General features: G+C 44.4%; 1 protein-coding gene across 11 annotated transcripts in view; it reads left to right on the top strand.

Moving 5' to 3' along the window:
* LOC125982155 (RNA-binding protein Musashi homolog 2) overlaps window positions 1-16761 on the top strand; it is a 207076-nt gene that overhangs the window by 120842 nt on the left and 69473 nt on the right. For all 11 annotated transcript variants that reach the window (XM_049742436.2, XM_049742437.2, XM_049742443.2 and 8 more), the window contains exons 8-9: window positions 7914-7996; window positions 15579-15693. In XM_049742436.2, coding sequence (XP_049598393.1) covers window positions 7914-7996; window positions 15579-15693 — 198 coding nt within the window. The remainder of the gene's footprint in view (window positions 1-7913; window positions 7997-15578; window positions 15694-16761) is intronic.

Here is a 16761-nt window from a genome sequence, read left to right on the forward strand (position 1 = left end):
ATTCCGCCACACTATCCTTGCATGGATAACCGCGCTCATGTCAATCATCTGGGCAGTGAAGGTGCTAACATGGACTGTAAGAGCATTGGAGAGTTTCCGCTGCTGTTTTGCTCGGGCTTGTTGCGCAGGATTAAATCTACTCATTTCAAACTCACCGCAGAAGTCAGCTTTGAGATCGAATTGAGCTCCCCCCTTGCTTGAAAAAGTAAACTTCAGAGAGAAACTAAACACAGAGGCAAAGTCGTTTCAGTTCCCCAAGTGCAGCACGAGTGGGATTTAACGCGCGTATGCTTGTGTATGTGAAAGTGTTTGCGTGTGTGGCTCTAAGCACTGTTGTGTACGTTTTATTTGATAACTGAACTGATCGTTACGGCTGGGCAATCAAAACTGAATCGTAGTTTTGATCGTGACTCCTCATGAACTTAAAAACATCAAGGAATGGAATCGAAGAAAAAGTATTCATGTGACAAGCCGTTGGTTTGCTGGTTCCAGACATTGTAAAAGTAGCCTGAATGCGCCATTTTGCTTGTGCGGCGCTTTGATTTTCTTTGTCAATGAAGAAGACAAATCTTTTCATCTCGGATATACTCCTACGTAAAGCAAGATGATAATGGTCATCCAAGACGCTTTTTCATCTCCTCTGACTGCCCAAAGTCACGGATGAAAGGATATTTTTGTTACTAAGATGTCGTGCTATTTTGACTGTATAAAAACAGGCTGAGTGAACCACGGTGCTATTCCTGATGAGTGTGTGGGTTTTTTATGAAAAGTAGCGGTCCAGCTGAGACAGCGGCTGAGCATGCTCTGATCGTGAGGGTCGCTGGGGTTAAAGTGACATCATCACGCCGCGCTTGATGGGGTAATGATGTCATGATGTGAGTTATTCTTAAGAGGACAGACTAGCTGCAACTGTCATGATTTTTCTTCTACATTCAAGTGAAACATGAGCTACGTACACACTTGGGAGATTTTCATCTGGAAGCTCACTAAAAGCCATTTCTGCTAAATGTGCGTCACTAAAAAAAATAAAGTTTTAAAAAGTTTTAAAGTCAATAAAAATATAGACCTAATTGACGTGAATCGACTTCACATTCCAATTGCTGGTCTTTCAAAGACACTCGAGTTAGCTACGTTTCACCGTCTCTAAAGTCATCTTATGCAAACCTTTGCTGTAATCTTTTTCCATCACTGCCTTCACACATTCACCACCTATTATTCCCGAGCAGACTTTCCACATTCTTGTGGAGTAAGAAATGCTAATCAAGTTTAATGAAACAGCTGCAGTATCTACTTTATATCAAATGATCACAAAATACAAAAGGTGTGTATGTTTCATTTCACCAAAGTCCCTCATTGCTTCACCTCTCAAAAGAAATTCATCAGAGGGTCTGAAAGGCTTTCAGAGAGAGAAAAAAAAACTTCTGTCCTGACCTAATGCTGGCACTCTTCCCCTCCATTGGTTGTCATCGCGTGTGATAGAAATGGGGACATCTATTGGGCCTGGGCTATTGCTTGGCACAAAGGAGGCTGACATTCCTAAATGAAGCAAAGGATTCTATCACATGATGACCAAGATGACAAAGGGCCCCACGTTTGAAGGATTTAATGATTTGGAGTGACACAAGGTTTGAAAAACGTATTTTTGTTATAGTTATTTGATATATTTTATTTCGTGTAGCAACTTGTATATGTTTTTATCGTTACAGTTCAGCAGTTGTTGGCTCGTTGAACTCTTGTTTTGTTAAATAAAGTTTACCAAACACACGTGTTTCCTGGTACTTTGTTAACGCTACAATATAGTTGTATACTAGATCTGGGCGGCGCGCACGCGGCGTTGTTGACATAAAGGACGAGGAATTTGATCGATGGATTTAATGATTAGGAGTGACACAGATGGTTTGATAATATTGTTGTTATCTGATAGTTATTTCAAATATACTTTATATATCGTTATATGGGTCTGTGGAATAATTAGAAATGCAACTTACGAGTCCGACGTCAGCGGCGCATATGTGGCGCATACGCGGCATTGTTTACATAAAGGACGATCGATGGATTTAATGAATTGGGGTGACACAGATGGTTTGATAAACGTGTTATTTATGTAATACTTATTTGAATAACTCTGAATGTTACTCAGGCCCGTTCTCAGCTCCTCGTTTGTGTATATGTCACGTTAGCATACCGTATCGTTTAGCCTGTTGTTGCTGGTTCATGTCTGTTCTTGGTGTTGGATTTTGACAAATAAATTTGCCCCAAAAGTGCGACTTATACTCCGGTGCGACTTATATATGTTTTTTTTTCACTGTATTGTGCATTTTATGGCTGTTGCGACTTATACTCCGGTGCGACTTATAGTCCAAAAATTACGGTAACAAGATGAACTAAAGTTCCTGGGGGTGCACATCAGTGAGGACCTCTCCTGGTCCGCAAACACCTCGTCACTGGCAAAGAAAGCTCAGCGCCGCCTGTACTTCCTGCGGAAGCTCAGGCGTGCATGTGCTCCTCAGGCAGTCCTGTTTACATTCTACCGCGGCACCGTTGAGAGCGTCCTCACCAGTTGCATCGCTGTCTGGGGTGGTAACTGCACTGAACAGAACTTGAAGGCCCTGCAGCGCATAGTGAATACGGCTGGTAAGATTATTGGTGCTTCGCTCCCCTCCCTGAAGGACATTTACACTTCCCATCTCGCCCGCAAGGCAACCTCGATTGCGAGAGATGTGAGTCACCCGGCTCACTCTTTGTTTGACCTTCTGCCCTCTGGGAAGAGGTACAGGAGCCTGCGCTCCCGCACCACCAGACTCGCCAACAGCTTCTTTCACCAGGCTGTTAGGACCCTGAACTCGCTACCGCCTTCTGCGTAGCGTGCGGCGCTGTTGCGCTATTTTCTGGAATGTCTGCTGTACGCGCACTTGCTCCTTTTTTGCTCCTCTTATTTATTTATTTATCTATTTATTTATTGTGTTATTTATTCATTATTTATTCAGCACGCTGCTGTTATACTTGTTTACTTGTTTGTCTGTTGTCTGCCATGTCTTGTCACCGTGGGATAGGGGGGAACGAAATTTCGGTTTCTTTGTGTGTCTTTGGCATGTGGCGAAATTGACAATAAAGCTGACTTTGACTTTGACTTTAAAGACAAACCCAAATGTGTTACCTGTTGGGGAGAGAGCAGAGAGAGTGAATGAGCACAGCACAAACTATTTAAACGCACAGGTGCCACCACTCAGGTGGCCCCACCCCTGCCTACCATGGGAAACCGCCCACAACAGGCAGGGGAGGGCCGTGACAAGAGCAGTGTCTTTTCGCCTTGTTTATTAAAAGTGAATTTGCTCACATTGCCAAGTGCTCCCCTTAGCCCTTTAAGTCCACTTGCTTTTAGTTTGCTGTCTGGGTGCCAGGGAGCAAAGAGGTAGTACGTGGTTACCTTCTCCACGGCTAATTGCTTCCTTTCAGTTAGTGCTCGCAGTCCTCTGATCATACAGCAGACAGAAATAAACTCTTGGACATACTCTATATTGTTTGGCACTAATGAGGCTCTTTTATCGGTAGGGAAATCTTTTTTTAAAAGTACGTATATAGAAGTCAGCAGAGAGATACTCATTTCCCAGATGCACACACCACGTTGCTATTTCGATGCACATTCATGCTGACCACTGCAACTCGGAATGCATTAGCAGCTTAAATGGGTGTTGAACAATAGTTGCTGTCACCCGTACGATTAGGCAAAGCTAATGCTAATATGAAAATCTGCAAGAACAATGTAAATGAAGACGATCCTGCAAGGTTTGAGTTTTTCAATGTAATACAAATGTTTTGTGTGTCTATATCCAGGCGGGGCACCTTTTAAAGTAGGACAGTCGAAATTGATGGCCAACTCTGAAAAGCTGACCTACTTAGAGGCGCAGACAAACTAGTTTCCTCAGCATGCATGCTGAGCCAAATTGCTGTGAAAGAAATGCAACAAAAGCACACATATTGGACTTTAATGGAAGCAAACATTTCTCACCTCTTTAACTAGTGGATGACAAAAACAAATGATTTCAATCAGGTTAGGTTTTTTGAAAATAGTGGTTGATTTGAAGTCACGTTAGCTATGCTAGCTATTTTTAGTACCAAAGTTGACAAAGAATACAGTCATAAAATGTGATTTGGAACGGAACGCATCATGTTATTGACAAAGATAACATAAATGTAACTTTGTGCTGGGCCTGGAATGGATAATTGTGTTTCCATGGTAAAAAAAAATTTGGTTTTTGAACATTTAATTTTGCAAACATTTCAGTTTATCAACAGAGTCACAAAATTAAAAAGTTTGTGAACCGAGGAGCCAATTTTGTTTGTTTTTGTGACTCTACACTCTGTTACCCAGTTTAAGTTTGTTCTAATCATGAATAAACAGAGACATGGATGAAAAAAGACTTACTGCACAAGTAAATTTACTTTTTTTTTTTGTTAACTGCTTTGATCAAGTATGCCAGCATGTGCAAAGCTCTGCTCTTAAAATGACTTTAGGCCAATCCTTCCATCACCTAATGCTTTTACAAGCCACCTACACGTAATCATCACCCTAATGTCTTGTGTTAAAGTGTTGATGTTGTTGACCTTGCAGTGCAAAATTAGAATTATATTGGTCAAATTTAAAGGAGGCAATTTGCACACCTACATCATCACATCTTCTTGTATTTGTGTTACATTTTCATTGTATTTTGGCTTGCAGGATGTGCTTACTCTTACTGACTTGCTGATTTTTATTAGCAGTAGCAGTATTAGTTTTAGTAGGCTTCCATACCTCAGTATGTAATTTCTTATCACGTGTCCTTTGGTCTTGGAGAGTTCATGGCATTAGCCATATTAAACAGGGAATTAATCCTCGGGGCTCTCGATCTGTAGTAATTGCATACGGAAATACTGATCAAAGGCATCAAACTGTGCCGTGGATGTCTGCTTCTCTGCCGTGCTGAAAAAAGGGACTTTAGACGCCAGGGCATGCACACCAACAGTTCACTTCAGAAGCTTGCGCTGCTCTGCCTGCTGATTGGACAGGTGGGGGTTTGATCATGCACAATTATTGCTGAATATTCAAGGAGGAGAAGGAGAGGAGGATCAGTTGAGACCGCAGGTAGTTTGCAGACATATTGGTAGTTCTTGGTGTCTGTGTGCAGAGAGATTAAAACTTTGATTCACAAGACTTTAGGAGAAAATGACAGGCTAAATAATTCACAATTTACTCCACATAATTGCTGCAGTTGATCAATACCAAAGCATTTGCAAGCCTCCATGTCGGGGGGTTAAACATAAAAATAAAAACATATCATTTAAAGTTTTAAAAAGAAGTGTACTATCTGATAGCCTCACAACTCTATCACAACTTTTGAGACTATCCACAAAGATGTCAATGCACAGACCCACAATGAGCGAGATACATACAGACCTAAATTACCTTTCATGCAGCGCCACATCCCTTGGCGGGCTTTAATGTGGATACAAAGAACAAAATATCCAGTTTTGCAAGTATTGCTTGAGATACAAGATACAGTTTGTTGTAATGTATAATATTCAAGTGCAAAAAAATAGTAAGCTTCTGTTCCTCAGTGATGTAATTTGAAACAAGGATAGCAAACAAATTTGACCTTATCATAAGTGTTAGCCAACTTACTTAACAGAGAGATGATTCATCGCAGGGCTAATTTGAGTGAAATAAACACGCCCCGATTGCGCTACGACTGATGAAGCTGGAAAAAGGCTGCGAAAGTCAAGGCGACAAGCGAGGCCAAGCTTCAGCTAATAAGTGTGAGGCGAGCGCAGTCGTAGCTTCAGCCGACGGCCCCGCAACACCTATTATTACCCATCCTATCAGACGACTAGGCTTTGTGTTTCCATTTCCAGCCTACTGTTTAAGCTGTAAGGAGGCGTTTCATTGTGAGCGTGATGACACCTCTCTCTTTTGTGTCTGTCAGGGCTGACACTCTTTAATAGTCTTGTGGAGGTCATCCTCATGTCATGTTCAATGGAGGGAAAGGGACGCAACACTTCAAGACAATTGGTGCTATTTTGTGCTTGTTATTGTCTGTACGGTGTGGAAAATGGGATGCACAGCTACAACGGCAGTTCTGGAAGTTTAGTGAATGCTTAGGGGAGCGACTTAAATGATGTGTGCTGAACCAAGGAGGGGGGGGGGGGGGGGGGGGGGGGGGAAGACATGTTGTATAGTTTAAACCACAGCAAAGCATCTCATTGTTCTTTGAAACACATCCAGTCATGTGTAGAAAGGCCCGGCTGGTGTGTATCTGTGTTGATGTGGCACTGGCCTGACCCAAGTGGATAGAATGGTGCAGGAGAAAATGTCCCGTCAGTTGATGGAGGAGCTGCCTGTAGCTGCAGGAAGGAGTGTGGCGACAGGGGCCATGCACGCTAACCTCTCCCCCTGTCACTTTTTCTGTCTCGCTCGCTCGCTCCCTCTCCTTTCATTTCCACCTTTTTCCTCTTGCACGTTGCCCTCAGATACAGCTCCCTCCTCCCTTTCCCTCCCCCCAGACTCGGTTCCTTCCTCCCACAGCCCTCTGTGACAAATTACTCCTGGCGGTTGATTTGTTGGTTGTCAAAAGTGCTCCGTGCGCTGGCATGAAGGTGGGGTGAGCAGGAGAAGAATCTTCCTCCTGTTCCTGCCTGTCGTCATCAGCGTTCCCTCAGCCCCCACTACCACTTGAACAATTGTGCGCTGTGCTCTCCCTACTGCAGCTTGGCGTACACGTGGCTCGGTGGAAAATGGCGCTCAGTCTCTTAAGATCTCATTAGATTAAATGTTGTCCGTGTTTAATCAGCTCACACATTCACAAGATGTGAAGGAGGAGGCTTTGTTTATTGCCATGGGGGGACAGAAAGAAAATATGAGACTTTCTATAAAAAATGTAAAAATAAAGATATATAAAACAAAAGTGAGCATGATCATCTTGTCAAGACTGCATTTTTGTCACAGCTCGTGTATTGACTCGATGATTTTCGCACTCAGTAGATTTTGCCTCTTCTTACCCCATCTGACATCACATGGTAATAATTTGACGGTGTTTCCCGTGGAGCATGCCAGTTAGACCGGCGCTGTGTTTGCTGTGAAATCTCCAGCAGAGTTAGTTTGATTTCATCGTCTGGCCTCGGTCTCTTTGAAAAGAAACTCATCCCCCTTCAGTTGCTCTTGCTGCTTTATCCACTAACTGTTTCCCTTTTGCGCCGGTTCCTCTTTTGCAAAAGGAATAGAACATCGCTTTGCTACTATAGAGGAGGCAGATTGCTTTGTGCATCACCATCAAAACGCCCAAGCGAGCATCACATTCCACTTGTGTTCACAAGGTGCAAACCTTCATGACTCTCCCTCTGTGTTAAAAGAGAAGTTGTGCTTTCCAATTATAAATACAGCATGAAAGTCTTGGTGTAAATGACAACAGCCGGCATTAACATAAGGACAATAACACAGTGTTTCTTAACCTGGGTTCGATCGAACCCTAGGGGTTCGGTGAGTCGGTCTCAGGGGTTCGACGGAGCCCCCACTGAGGAGGTCCGAACAAACCTGTGTTATCGTGTAGCTTCTGATTTGCCAGTATGTAATTTGTTGCGAGTTCATGCATTGTTGGTTTTGTTCTTTGAACAAGGTGATGTTCATGCACAGCTCATTTTGTGCATTAGTAAAAAACATCTATGTCTTGTGGGAGAGGTTTTGGGTTGTCCCGATTAATGTGGCAGCTTTCATCATCCTCCTGATTTAAAGAGTACAATGTCTCGTACCTTCGCAAGGCCACGCTCACTCGCCACAAAGATGTGCAATCCACAGTCAGCCTTGTTGTCCATTTCCTCCAAAGTTTTTACTAACTTCCTGTCCCCCTTTTCTCCCTCCCTGCCATCTGCTTCTCTCTGCACAGGATTTGGTTTCATAACATTTGACAGTGAAGACATCGTTGAGAAAGTCTGTGAAATTCATTTTCATGAAATCAATAATAAAATGGTAAGTCCATTCTTTATTTTATTTTTTTTCAATTTCAGGTGCGCATTGAGGGATTAATATTTGATGTATTTATTTTTTGCTCGAATATTTGTGTGTGTGGGGGGGGATGCGTGTGTGTGTGTGTGTCTGTGTGTGTGCGTGTGCATGTGCGTGCAAGTGTGTGTGTGCATGCAAGTGTGCACGTGTGTGTTTGAGAGTGCCAGCCCCACTCACAAGCACGCACCACCCCCTGTGGTTCTGTGGGTTTCGGGGATGGGAAAGTAGTGGTGTGTACTGGCCACAAAGCGTGAAATTGTGTGACTGAGTTGTGCCTGTCAGGCTGAGAGACAGGAGACTGGGAGCCTGTCCCTCTTCCACAATCCCAAACACACGCACACACATTTAGAGGGACACACATTTAGAGGGACACACAAAGGTGACGAGGTCCAGGGATGATGCAAGCGGAGTCTGAGTTCATTAGTTGGGGATTAACGCCTTCCACAGGTTCCTGTGGTGCTTGTTTTATTTACACTTGGAGCTCGGTCATCTCAGGGCACTCAAAGGCATACTTGTCTTGCCGTTAAACCATGATTTCGAGTAACCGATCCTCTGCGTCATGACTCTGAGTCCACCTCCACCACATTTCCACCACGCAAACCTCTGGAGAGATATCCGTTCGTGATTGCAGCAGAATCTGTCAAGTTCCGGGATGCAAGTACAATTGTTTCCTCAGCCTTTCAGTTGCATGAACCTGTTCCAGGCCCATGTGAGCATTATCAAAGCTGTCATACTAGTAAAGCATGGTCTGCACACATGGGGACTGATGAATGAAAATTGTGGGACTTGAGCCGTTGTGTTATTGACTGGAGGGAATATTGCCTTTCAGGTTTCTCAAAGTGCCCCTCCCCTTCCCCTCTCCCTCTGGCCTTTTCCACAACTTGACAGACTGACTGTCTGTCTGACAGACAGGACCAGTGTAGTAGAACCTTGTTCACCAGGGACCAGCCCGGGTCACACATGACCCCGGCGTGCACTCCTCTATGCTTCAGTGCTGCATCCTATTCTGTGCTCTAAAGTGTTTTTGAAATTATTGTAGAAAAGATATTCTGTCACATCCTGTGACATTTAGTTGGAGCACACTGTTGACATTTTTATACCTCTACACTCAAAGCTTGAATATAAATGGCGAAGATTTTGTTTTTTATGTGTCCTAAAATAATAAGCAAAGGGAATGCCATTTGTCCCCTTACCTGCGCTTAATGCAATATACAGGATGAAAAATTTATTGTTTACAAACTGTGGATTCATCCTCTGGAGCTATTCTAACATTTAATTACAGTCCAAATCACTGTCTGTTTCTGAGTGCTAATCACAAGATAGTTGTGTGCTAGTAATAATGCTCATTAGACATAGAAATGCATCATTTGCATTTCCCTTTGCATTTTGTAGCAACAACTAATGAGAAAAGGTCTGTGAAACAATGTTTCCAAAATGTTGCTCATGTATGCGGTTAATGCGTGAACAGGAGCCACAAGCACACATATAGTTAGTTCATTATAGGATAACACAAAGGATTTTTTTTTTTACACAGCCAATATAAGATAGATTCCAATTCAAGCTAAAACTACGGCTGCTCCGTGTTGTGTTTTTTCATTCCCTCTCTCCTGAAGTATTTTGTGACTGCCAGAAAATTCTGAATTTTTGGGCCAGGGGGCCCATGTTAGAGAACCGCCCAGAGGCTTTAGGCTTTTCCGAGGCTTTTGTCACCTTTGAGAGAGGCCCTCTTGATAACACCTAAGATAAATGTCCCTGTATGCAGGAAATAAGCGTGGCCCTCAAAGTGCTGACGTGTACAAAAAGGAAAGGATGTGGAGAGCGTTGAGAGCATTTTTCAAAGACCCTTCGGTGTTGCCGTGGAGTCGCAGAGGAGGCTGCTAGTTATTGGCTTTCTTTAAACACCAGCACATGAAATAAAAAATGCTTCCTGTCTTCATTTTTATGAAGTACTATACAGAAATAGACCTCATCCATCCTCCCTGTGAGTTTTATCGAAGATGGTCCTTGAATAATTGATTGAGACAGAAATTCACCCAAGTCGTGAGGGCGATGCACGTGACGTGTAGGGCAGCCCACCTTCTCCATGCTCTTCCTCTTGGAAGTGCACAAGGTCACCGCTGGGCCTCAATATGAATGAGTGACCCTTTGGTGTGGTGGCCGATGTCACCTTGAGTCCATGTGTGGTGTAACCAGGAGCACTTCCTCCCTGACACTGTATGTCCTTATTTATAATTAAAATGAGGCCGCTGCTCAGCAAGACGCTCACAACCTTCTCTCTCTGCTGTACTGATGTCCATTTAAGTCTTGACTCTGTGGACCAGATCTGCTCGCGTCATTTGTTGCTTTCCAGGAGTGTATAGCCAGTCACACTGTTTGATTTTCAGACTTCATTTTTGTTCTTACCATGATAAAAAAAAAAAGGCCAGTGATTACAATTTACATTTAATTTAATTTAATTTGATTCTTCTTTTTTTTCCTTTTCTTTTCAATAAACAAGGCTCACAACAGGAGGGAGGAATTTTGTCTTTGTCATCAGTTTCTCACTCTGGTTTCCTGGCACAACCACCCAATTAGTGCTCTGAGGAGATAACAATACATTTCAAGGAATATGAAAGGAATATGAATAAAAGTGCCATAAGAGAATGCCACTTTAAAGCTGATTGATACAAAACATATTTAGTAGAGAAAACATATTTTAGTAGAGAAAAACTAAAATAATGAAAAGTGGCCTTGTCCTCTATTTTAGAGCAACAACTATAACATTTTGCATAGACATGGCCGTGTAGTTGTGTACAGGCATCACAAGACAGTCACTGTGATGTGAGCATATCCACGCTAATAATGCGGTCTTAATGTTCCTCAGCACACCACATGTATCACAGCAAAATACAGTTTGATGTTTTGATCCGCCTCTTGGCTGCTGTTTCACATAGCTTTAATCAACAAAAAGCCTTACTGATCAAAAGCATGACACTTTATGTCGAGCCCCTTAAACCAATCTAAAAACCGACGCAATAGCTTTTAATTAGTCGCATCTTCTGAATTGTCAATTTCCAGCTGGACTGGTTGTGAAGTTGCTTGTGAACCCTGCAAACCAATCAGTCACGCTGCCGCTGAACATTATAGATAAGAAGCATTTAAAGTACACATCAGGAATCGCGTGTGGGTGGGTGTTTGCGCACGTATGCGTCTGCTTCGACACCACTGACTGGGACTTGTTTAAGCAGGCAGCCACCTACAACGATTGGACGGACATAGAGGAGTATACTGACTCTGTTACCTCTTACATCACAAAGTGCATCGATGATGTGACTTGCTCGAAATCCGTCGTCACTCGCGCGAACTGGAAGCCGTGGCTGACGGGGGCTGTCCTCAGACTGTTGAGGGCCAGGGACAAGGCTTTCAGAGCGGGGGATGAGGCTGGCTTGAGGACAGCGAGGGCCGACCTGTCCCGAGGCATCAAAGAAGCGAAGAAGGCGTTCTCGTGCAAGGTCTCCACCCACTTCAAGGACAGCAAGGACGCACGTAGCCTTTGGCGGGGCATTCAGACCATCACGGACTACAAGCCCGCGCCGAGGAGCTGTGAGGGCGACGTCCGTCTGCTGAACGATCTGAACCGCTTCTTTGCTCGCTTCGACGCCCAGAACAGCACTTGCCCACTGAAGTCCACTCCCCCCCCACACGAGCAGCCCCTGCGCCTCTCTGCCGACGGTGTGAGGAGGGCGCTTGCCGCTATTGACACCCGTAAGGCGGCGGGCCCTGACAACATCCCGGGTCGAGCGCTGAAGGACTGCGCTGGGGAGCTGTCGGGTGTCTTCACGGACATCTTTAACGTTTCCCTGCAGCAGGCCATCGTCCCCTCGTGTTTCAAGGCTGCCACCATCGTTCCTGTGCCAAAGAAACCTGCACCGTCCTGCTTCAATGACTACCGCCCTGTGGCACTGACGCCCATCATCATGAAGTGCTTTGAGCGGCTGGTCATGGAGCACATCAAGTCCGTTCTCCCCCCCCACCATTGACCCTTTCCAGTTTGCGTACCGTGCCAAGCGGTCCTCTGAGGATGCCATCTGCTCTGCCCTCCACTCGGCCCTCACCCACCTGGAGAGAAAGGACTCATATGTGAGGTTGCTGTTTGTGGACTTCAGCTCTGCCTTCAACACCATTGTGCCGCAGCGACTCATCTGCAAACTCGACGAGCTGGGCCTCAGTACCTCCCTCTGCAACTGGATACTGGACTTCCTCTGTCAGAGGCCTCAGGTGGTGCGTGTTGGCGACAAAATCTCCGCCAGCATCACGCTGAGCACGGGAGCCCCCCAGGGCTGCGTGCTCAGTCCATTGCTCTTCACCCTGCTGACGCATGACTGCACTGCGACCTACAGCGACAACCGCATAGTGAAGTTTGCTGACGACACGACTCTGGTGGGTCTCATCACGAAGGGCGACGAGACTCGGTACAGGTCGGAAGTTGACCTTCTGACCACGTGGTGCAGGGACAACAACCTCCTGCTGAACGTCAATAAGACCAAGGAAATGATTGTTGACTTCCGGAAGGGTCACACAACACACCTGCCGCTGATCATCGACGGTGCTGTGGTGGAGAGGGTGAGCTGCACCAAGTTCCTGGGGGTGCACATCAGTGAGGACCTCTCCTGGTCCGAAAACACCTCGTCACTGGCAAAGAAAGCTCAGCGCCGCTTGTACTTCCTGCGGAAGCTCAGGCGTGCATGTGCTCCTCAGGCAGTCCTGTCTACATTTTACCGTGGCACCATTGAGAGCGTCCTCACCAGTTGCATCGCTGTCTGGGGTGGTAACTGCACTGAACAGAACTTGAAGGCCCTGCAGCGCATAGTGAATACGGCTGGTAAGATTATTGGTGCTTCGCTACCCTCCCTGAAGGACATTTACACCTCCCATGTCGCCCGCAAGGCAACCTCGATTGCCAGAGATGTGAGTCACCCGGCTCACTCTTTGTTTGACCTTCTGCCCTCTGGGAAGAGGTACAGGAGCCTGCGCTCCCGCACCACCAGACTCGCCAACAGCTTCTTTCTCCAGGCTGTTAGGGCCCTGAACTCGCTACCCCCTTCTGCGTAGCGTGCGGCACTGTTGCGCTATTTTCGGGAATGTCTGCTGTACGCGCACTTGCTCCTTGTTTTTCTGCTCCTCCTATTTATTTATTTATTTATTTATTTATTTATTTATTTATTTATTGTTGTGTTAGTTATTCATTATTTATTCAGCACGCTTTTGTTATACTTGTTTACTTGTTTGTCTGTTGTGAGCCATGTCTTGTCACCGTGGGATAGGGGGGAACGAAATTTCGGTTTCTTTGTGTGTCTTTGGCATGTGGAGAAATTGACAATAAAGCTGACTTTGACTTTGACTTTGACTTTGGTTTGCCTTTTGACATTGTAAAATTGTCTTTTGGAGCTAAATCATCATTGCCGCAGACTTAATGTGTTATGACTAGTATTTTGGTCTGAAAACTACCATAAAAAATGAACTCAGCATGCTGTTGAAAATGGCTTGAAAAATACATAGTGTATTTTTTTAATGGAAATGTTCTGCAGTGTTTGCACATCATGTGCCTAATGAGGGAGAAGGGGCACTTTTTGGGCGAGTCAGTTCCACATGGAAGGTTGCCTTGCAAATTCCGGCCTGTAAGTAATGGCATGTTTATACTTGAAGAAGAAGAAAAGCGATGAGCGGTGAAGGCGGTAAAGTCCACCATGCTCAATGCTTAGGACATTTGAGGAGAGCTCAAACAGTGCTCAAATTTGAAAGTGATGGCAGACATTTGATGATGGCATCACTTGAAAGTGTCTCTGTATGCGTGGAGACATTAGCATCTCGGAATATTGAAGCACCACAGGGAGTGTGCAGTCCTTAAAATGACTTCATAGTCCTCGGCTTTTACAGAAAGCACACAGAAGAAACATCAGATCTAACAGCTCCTTTGAGATTCTAAACACTGAGGGGATTTTGCTTTATCCAAATGTTAAATTTTCTAAAAGTACAATATGTCACTATTAGTATACTGTGTCCCTTTGCTCAGGCATCTTAATAATTTTATCGAGCTCATCGGTCTCTGCAGCAAATGTTTTTTTATGTTTCAAGCAGTCAACCCTATCCATCCGCGCAGTCAGCTGAGCGAAAATATCGGTGCTGTTCTTGGGTCTTCTAATAAAAAGAAATCATTGGTGTGTTCTGATGTATGGGCGCTAAAATTCCCACACCTGGGGGGGGGGGGGGGGGTGTATCCAAGGATATTTCAGGGGGGCCTGTCCCCACCACACCCCCTCTAGCTCCATCACTGAATAATATGCGTTTTTGTTAGAATCAGAATCGTCTTTATTGTCGCTGTACACAGTACATCGAAATTTGAGCAATGCTCTTTGGTGCAAAAAAGCAAATTTAAATAAAAGAGCATTAGAGCACACAAGATAAAGTGTAAAAAGCATATGAAATGTAAAATATGTAAAAAAGGCAGTAGTATATGCATTTATGTACAACATTGATCAAGTATTGTGAAACAAAAAATGTTATAGGAACTGTTTGATTGATTCTGATCACTCTCTGATCACATTCCCCATGAATTAGCATTTCCAAAACACAATGAATGAGAAAAGTCCTTTACTTCACCTGCCAGTCTACTGCTGGATGAAGGTAAAGAGCTCTTCTCCACCTCCCCTGCCGCACACACAAACAACACACCCACACTTGTCCCTGAAGGACAGTCATTTCCAGTCCACCTTTGTGCTTTACATACTTATGAGAAATATATTGAAATGGTCATAACTGGAGGATTTCTATCTTGTTTGCTCATGAAAAAAGCATCAATGCAAGAAATGTATACAGTGTCCTATGTGTTGACAAGACCTCCCGAAAAGTTGCAAAAGCCGACATTTGTGATAGCACAAAAAATTCAGTCTGGAAAAGCTTCCATGTGGAAAATATGATTTTCCTCATTCACAATGGTATTACTTAATGATTCTGTTGAGAATGGACTTTTCATTGAGTCTGTCCTCCTCTATTTTCACCTTCTTTAACTCTTGAAAGCTCCACATCTCTCTCCTTCACACACTCTTGGCAGTTTGAAGGAAGCAGTCATTACGTCATTAGGTGACAATAGCTAAGTGGTGAATTTAATGATTCAGCTAACAGATTAAGCAAAGCCACCTTTCCCCCAGCAATTCATGTCATTGGAGAGCATGCAGAGCTGCTTCCACTTTGTATTCTCCAAAAGTCTTTGAAAGTATTTAGCGTGTATTTCCCCGAAGCATTGGGCACATGCCCACCAGAGCAATAACCTTTGCTTGAAAGAAGCCAGAGCATGATTGTAAGTTTTCCACAGGGACCTGCCTCTAAAATGCGAGGTGCTCGGATTGACTCTGTCTTGTTTTTCTCCATGGAACACATCTTGGGCTCTGCAAGTCAAATAGAAAACTACCTTAAAGAGTTTGGACAGCCCTGTCAGATCTGTCTGCTTGTCTGCTTGCACAGTCTAATGCTTTGGCTGTGCTGTGTCTTTCTCTGTCTGTCTCCATAGGTAGAATGTAAGAAGGCCCAGCCCAAGGAGGTGATGTTCCCTCCTGGAACACGAGGGCGAGCCAGGGGTCTGCCCTACACCATGGATGCCTTCATGCTAGGGATGGGCATGCTGAGTAAGTCACACGCACACGCACGCACACACACACACATACACACACACACAATAATGTGTCCATAAAACTTTTTAAATGTTATTTCTGGCAACAAATCTTGTTCCATCTAAAGAGTAGAAAAGCCATCACAGCAGTATTAGAAGTGTAGCCAGTGAATTTGTCGGCCATTACTTGAAAATGGTTTTTGTGAGTTTCTTTTGACAGCAGCGAGCCTTATCGAGCCTTTTGAAATGATCATTTTGAAAAGCAGCAAGTGGAAATAATATGGCATAACACCCTAAAAAATTTCAAATGATGATCCCAATGGATTTTTTTTTTGTCTTTTGTGCACGGCATCTTCGTGACACGTTTGTCGCAATTTTGGGAGAGTCGCAGTGTCGCTTCTAAACAGTCCATTTGTGAAAGTCATTTAGCGCTTAAATGTTTGTGCGCCATGTGGGTGAAGGCATTCAATAAATATGATTTCATTTTGAAGGAAGGCGTGAGCACTCGTGTGCCGTTTGGTCATGGTTTCTACCTGTGCGATAAAAGAGTCAACGGAGGCAACCGCTTGTCAAAAAAGGCCCATTAGTTGAACAGTGGCCCTAATTAGGTATGCCACCAGTGGCCACTGTGCTCTATTTCTGGTGAAGTCTGGTGCGTGCAGACAGCCCCTGGCCATACAGGAGCAGACCAGCACATTAGCAGGCTAAATGAAGAGGAAAATTGGTGTAATGTCATATTAAGGATTCATCACTGTGCCCCCCTTAATGGGTAATGAAGGGGACACACATGTCAGGGAGAGATCTCATCTACAGGGACCTCAGCTGCTGCTCTACCCCTCTTCATTACCATCCTGCCCAAGCCTATGGCCCTTTTTATTTAACACTATTTCACTCTCTCCCATCCTGCTTCCCATCCTCTTTTTTCTCTCCTGCTCTCGCTCCCTCTATCCTTGCCCTTCCCATGCATGTAATTTGTATGTGCGACCCACCCAAATGGATTTGCCCTCACATCAAAGATTTATTTTTCCATTCAAAAGCAAAAGAAACACGCCGCTGATTGCATGAGACTCGTTTTGCTCTGCAT

The sequence above is a fragment of the Syngnathus scovelli genome, chromosome 15 (assembly GCF_024217435.2).
Source record: "Syngnathus scovelli strain Florida chromosome 15, RoL_Ssco_1.2, whole genome shotgun sequence".
In the NCBI taxonomy this organism is placed as follows: Eukaryota; Metazoa; Chordata; class Actinopteri; order Syngnathiformes; family Syngnathidae; genus Syngnathus; species Syngnathus scovelli.